General features: G+C 51.2%; 3 protein-coding genes across 3 annotated transcripts; 2 read left to right on the top strand and 1 right to left on the bottom strand.

The window, feature by feature from the left end:
• Positions 1 to 85: 85 nt before the first annotated feature.
• On the top strand, positions 86 to 463 carry PHYSODRAFT_536318 (hypothetical protein; the record flags this gene model as incomplete). The annotated part of the gene is made up of 1 exon (XM_009541772.1): positions 86 to 463. A coding segment is annotated over one exon (378 nt), but the record flags the coding sequence as incomplete, so codon positions are not given.
• Positions 464 to 3162: 2699 nt separating this feature from the next.
• On the bottom strand, positions 3163 to 3606 carry PHYSODRAFT_343226 (hypothetical protein; the record flags this gene model as incomplete). Its single annotated transcript, XM_009541771.1, has 1 exon — positions 3163 to 3606. The coding sequence occupies one exon, from the start codon at positions 3604 to 3606 to the stop codon at positions 3163 to 3165; it is 444 nt and encodes a 147-aa protein (XP_009540066.1).
• Positions 3607 to 5276: 1670 nt separating this feature from the next.
• On the top strand, positions 5277 to 5870 carry PHYSODRAFT_536312 (hypothetical protein; the record flags this gene model as incomplete). Its single annotated transcript, XM_009541770.1, has 1 exon — positions 5277 to 5870. A coding segment is annotated over one exon (594 nt), but the record flags the coding sequence as incomplete, so codon positions are not given.
• Positions 5871 to 5881: the final 11 nt, after the last annotated feature.

Below are 5881 nucleotides of genomic sequence, written 5' to 3'. Positions count from 1 at the left end.
GAGCGAGCATTACCCGCTCGTCGTGAGGATAGCACCTACAGGCTTCCCGGGGGATTCTACTGGTTTGGCGCGCGAACTGCGTCACATGCTGAAGCGCGAGCAGTTGCTGGAGGGAGTCTACGATTCGTTCCGGAAAACCCCCATTACTCTCTTGGCATCTCCAAGAGTTTCGGGGAAGACGACGTTACTAAGATCATTTGCTCGCCGATACCCTGGTGTCAATTGCATCTACGTATCGTTTCTTCACGATTCGCCAGCGACCGAGCTGCTGTTGACGTGTGGGATCGACTTCGTTCAGAGGGTATCACGTCTCAGTGTTGAGGAAACCCATGTTATCATGATCGATGATGCCCAAGCTCAGTACGACGACAAAGCCTTCTGGGATTTGTTTGCCCGCACCACCATTTCGTGGTTGCCAGACAACGCCCGCTTTATTATCTCGGCAACGTACGCAATGGAGAGTTTGGTACGACTTGGATCGGTCCATATATTTGGCCCAAGCAATTTCATGCTGAGTGACGAAGAAGCACGAGCGTTTTTGGAGTCGCCAACTCATGGATTGCCTATGAAAATGAGGGTCAACCGAAGCGATTTCGTTGATGTGGTGGTCCGCGAGTGCGATGGTCTCGTCGGTGCACTGAAAGAGTCTGTTGATGCTATGGTAAGCTATTTTGCCAAGACCAGACGCCCCTCTGAAGTCGAGCTTATGGAGTACCATTTGTCCACGGAATTTCTTGAGCAAGTGACGCAGTGTTTTGGAGGTAGCGATGCACCCCATATCAGCGTGCAGAAGCGGGAATTTCTGGCTAAGTGTCTCGCCATGTCTCCAAATCCTGTGTCGCTGGTGTCGCTTCTTGCCCAGCAGAACATCGAATGTATCGAGGAACTAAAAAAGTATGGAGTTCTTGTCCAAGAACATGACAAAGTTGTGCGATTCTCTTCTCCGTTGGTGTATTACACCAGGAAGCTGTTCTCAAATCGTGCTGGATCCAGTCCAGGCTCGCTGGTCGACCTCGTCGTCAAGGTTGTCGAAAGCATGTCTGCGTCTGTGTTGCGAGACAGTGTTGTTGGAGCTGACACTTTCCCAAAAGAAGCAACGTTCCAGCACATGGTGATGGAGGGCCTCGCTCTCAACACAGAATATACAACCGCGATCTGTCCCGAGTTGTCGAGAATTTTCCCGTCGCCGGGCCAGCCTACTCGTGGCTACATCGATGGTGAAATCGGTTTCTTTTTCCACATACCTCGTCGTGAGGCTACCAGCCACAGATGGGGAATTGAACTGCTCGTCAAAGGCCGCGAAATCACAGAACACCTCGCGCGCTTCCGTCGTAACGGAAAATATGCTCCACTTGTAATGACGGATTACGCCGTAATTGATTTTCGTGGAAACGAGACTGGGATTCCGACGGCGATCGAGCTCAATAAAAAGCGCATCACGGTGTTTTTCAAGCTGGGGGATTTCTCTACGTGCCGTTGCTTGGTTGGTCTGAGGCGTGTGCGTGAAGGGGGTTTCATGGTCGACAAGCCTGCACGTGAATATACTATCACGTTGGCGAACTAGTCTTTCCGACTTTTACAGGTGCCGACACTCGGAGGCTACCAGCACAGACTACCAGTACAGTACATCCAGTGGCCGAAGTGGACGTGAAACATGTGCCTTTGAACATCAATCCATCCTGACGCCTTCGTATCTTCCTGTAGCACTTTTGATATTTGTGTGTTCGACGCAAGTAGTGCATCTAGATGAAGCCGACGTACTGAAAAACATGTCTTATCGTCTTCCAAATATCCGGCTAAAGGTTAATGGCCCAGCTATTTATGCTGCGCTCGCCCGCGTAGTTAAGAAGTTATACGGTGACGGGCTCAGCTCTTTGGCTGATTGAGTTTTTGGTTCTTCGTGTCGATTTCCCCACATGCTCTGTATACCTCAAGCAAATACAAATGACAACATCGTCGTAGCAGAATTTTTGCTGATGGTCTTTCCGTGAAGAAGTTGGTAACGGGTTGGAGATTTCTCGAAATATCAGAGTTTTTTTTTTTTTGGGGGGGGGGGGGCATGGATGCAGCGTCACCCATTGTTCGGATGAGTTTGATAATGAGGAGGGTGGATGTTTTCGAGAAGTCTCTCAACTTGATAAATACCGAGAAGACCTGCCATTGACAGGCTGCCAACGTTAGCAAGGCAATAATTTTGCGAAGGAAAATCAGTAATTCTGAGCCTGCTTCTGACTCTCAGCTGGGAATGAAGCATACGTACCAATTTCGTGCTGGGGATTACTGAAGGGCAATAGCACACACCAGTTCTTAACTACAAGTATAGAGCGGCGGCGAACTTGCAACCAATACTGGCTACGTCGCTGAAGTGTCGCTTCGCGCGTAAACGACACCAACCAAACTCTTTCTACGCAGCCATTTTGACCACTGTTTTTGGTGTGTTGGATCAACCTCTTTGCACGAACCTACGCTATCAATATTCGCCACTAGCCAATGCTACAATTCCGCGCGGTCCCCGATGCAGTCGAGAATTGTACCTGCGCTCTTCGATGACGTCGATGAGTGCCCACAGCGCGCAACTTAGCGTCATCCGCCGCTATTCCTGCAGAATGCAATAGCGTCGTCGACGCACACGCTTGCGAAACACCAAGAACCCCTCGATCTTCCTCTCGCCTGCTTCGTCGACCACGGCAGCCACAACGTCGCCCACTTCCGCGCCAGGATTGCTCAATACTTTCTTCGTATCGGTTTGATTCGCGTCTACAGTAGACTGGCATCTTGGTCAGTCTCCAGCTTTTTCAAGGAGGATCTGGAGGACTCGAAAGAAAACGAGTTTCGGGTGACTGCTCTCATCCTTCACGGCCTGTGTAGAGAGTCCCTCCCTGAAAGCACACTTGCAACTAGTCCTGTAGGCAAACACAAATGAATAAATAGCGTGGCAATGCAGAATCTGCTTCGGTGATTTTGCCTACACATAGGATGACACTTCAACAACAAGAACGAGACAAGTTCTCGCGCAACAACCAACAGCCATCTAAAAGGAGGAGCGGAATGCAGTCAGATTTTTTTGGCAAAATAATTGTGCGATATAAACGTAAACTTCGAAGCTACTCACTCGCCTTCATCTTCCCATCACGGTACAGCACTAATCAGCCCAGATTAATATCACGCCGCGTCTCGTTCATGCCAAGAACGCACTGGCACCTGGAGAAGTCTCCCAACTTGAAGAACACCGTGATCACCTTCTCCTTCAGCAGCTGGGATGGTTCCATTTGCATTGCCACGTAGATCGAGAACCGCGTAGTCATCGGCTTCAAGCGCGGCATAACGCCCGCCCGTGGCGAATCCCGACGTATAGTCTTGGCTGTCCAGGCCATCTACCACCACCTCCAGCCCCCATCTATCCATCGCCCCCACGAAGAAAACCGTACGCCCGCGCTCATTTCGATCGGGGGTTGACGACGGGAACACGCGTGGCAGTTCGGGACAAATGGTGCACGTTTCGAAGGTGTTGACAGCAATCCCTCTCATAACCTCCTGCCGAAAAGTAACTTCGTCCGGCATACCACCAGTTTTACGAGCGCTCGCAAGCAGCGCTTTCGCTGACATGCTTCCCAGAACCATCGTGACAAGAGCATGCAACGAATTGGGATCCCAGCCTGCGCATTCTGGTACAAGCCGATAGAAATAAAACCTCTCGGCGACCGGCGACGAAAACTGCACCATTTGCCCGATTTCTTGGACGATACTAACTCCGGATTTCATCAGATCCACGATACATCTCCTGTCGTGCTTGGCAAGTTTTCGCTTCAACGGGACCGCAGCTGGTACCAGGGCAAGACACTTGGCCAGAAAACCCTTGAACTTGTTATTGAGGCATCCGAGAGTAACGACCGGAATCGCCCGGTCGGAGGGCATTTCGTATTCAGGTAATACCAGGTTTTGTTGTTGGATTGTTATATTTCTTCTTTTATTTTTCTCTCTTATATATATATTATTAGGATGGACAAGTATCTTTCGTCTTGGTCTTGGCTGACCAGATCAGGAGGAATAACCCATATTTTGAATTCAATCTAAGACCGCAACCCGTTGTCTTTGGTGTACTGCACAGCAATAATTTTGAGTTTCCTTGCCAGCACTCCAGAAGCACGTTGGGGGCAAAGACGATTGCTCTTGATAATTGAAGGCAAGCCTTAGCGAGAATCGAGGTAAGGCTACCCCCAAGAATAGTCGAGATGATCATGAGCTGTTGTCTTTGCGTCCTGCAAGCATCAATACTGGCATAGCAAGATTCGTGAGCATGTGTTGTGAGTGAGGCGTCTGTGTTGCCCTGCTGGGCGTGACTATCGTGTTGACACGCATGACCAACAGCACGACCGCCACAATCACCGACCACCGACTTGCCTCCCCCTAACTTGACGTGGTTTCTGCACTTCTGAAGCTGGTGGTCGACTAGCGATGGTCATGCGGAAGCTCGTGTCCAGGGCCAATCACCTAACCAACATTGCTCTCAGCCTCGCGGTCGAAGCGAGTGCCCAACAACCCCGCATCGGGCGAAAGATTGTCTCGTGGGCTTGTGCTGTAGCCAACGTTGCTTGAGGGGGGAGATCTTCGGAGTCGGTGCGGGTTCTGTCAACACTGCATGCCACTCATCCAACAATAAGTCACAAACTACCGACAAGCGGTACTTATCTGAGCAGACTTCACGCGAACTTGATCGGCTTTGTCGTCGTTCAGTGTGCGGCAGCCGTGAACTACCCCCATACTAATAGTGAGCGGGTGGCGAACGGTGGATGACGACGTCCGCTACCGAAGGGGGTCCCCGAGCAAATCTAGCGGTAGCAAACGAGCGTGGACGCGCTGGATGTGTTGGGCGGCGAGGAGGCTGCGACCGACAAGTCCAAAAGCCGAATGAGCCCAGACCCTCAAGAGCAATCGTCTAACAATACTATCTACGGCTGTGCCCTGTGGCTTCGCGGAAACCCGTTTTCATCTCGGGGAAAACCACCACTGGCGACAGCCCTACCTAAACTTGGACATGCGATCTTGCCTTGGCCACCGCACAGGGCCTTGTCGTGGTTCCATGAAACAGGCAACGTGCCTTCTTGCGCTTGGCCGCAAAACTTATTTTCCGCCTCCCTTCGTTCCACGGAAAGTACCACGGTTGCTTCGTTTCGTAGCGAAGCAAAACCTAATTTGTTTTTCTTGGGGCCCTTACCGGAAACTTTATTTAGCTGTCGCGATGCACGGGTGTGCCATTTCTTGAAAATCTGGGCAAGATGGCTGAGCTGGAAGTGTGGGCGCAAATTGTGAACGCTGCGTCTCCCCAGGTGGAGAGTATTTCGCAACAAAAGCCACCGCATATTGTGATCTGGAAGTGCCTCGCAAGGAAATGGAACGGCATTCAAGTTGAAAGTCAGGGCGCGTACTCCATCGAGCACCTGGAAAGCCTCAACTTGTACTGCAAAACTACCTCACGGCGTCGAGCAGTGTTGGTTTGCCTACTCACCCCAGTTCCAGCCTTGTTGACAGCTCTGTTGGTGGAATGCTTGCCGTTGCGGCCGCCTTCGGACGGGTGGAGGGCCAATTATGTCTTTTGGCTGCGTTTGCTCTCGGTTCAACTGACTCTGGGCTTCATCGTGAACTCTCAATTGATCCGATTTATCCCCGGCCTCAACATTACGATCCGTAAAAGAATGGCGATAGCTGCGGGGGCCAGCACCTTATTCGTGGGGACGTGCCTTATCGCTGCCAGCGCGGTTGGGTTCCCAGTGCCGCTCATGATGCAATTTGCGCCGATTCCCATTGGGATATTTACGTCGCTGATGATTTTTCTAGTCTTGGGTTCCGTCCTCTATGCCAAGGATTCGCCATTAAGGCCACA

The sequence above is a fragment of the Phytophthora sojae genome (assembly GCF_000149755.1).
Source record: "Phytophthora sojae unplaced genomic scaffold PHYSOscaffold_32, whole genome shotgun sequence".
In the NCBI taxonomy this organism is placed as follows: Eukaryota; Oomycota; class Peronosporomycetes; order Peronosporales; family Peronosporaceae; genus Phytophthora; species Phytophthora sojae.
Note: the sequence above shows the minus strand (reverse complement) of the source record. Positions and strands in the feature narration are given on the sequence as shown.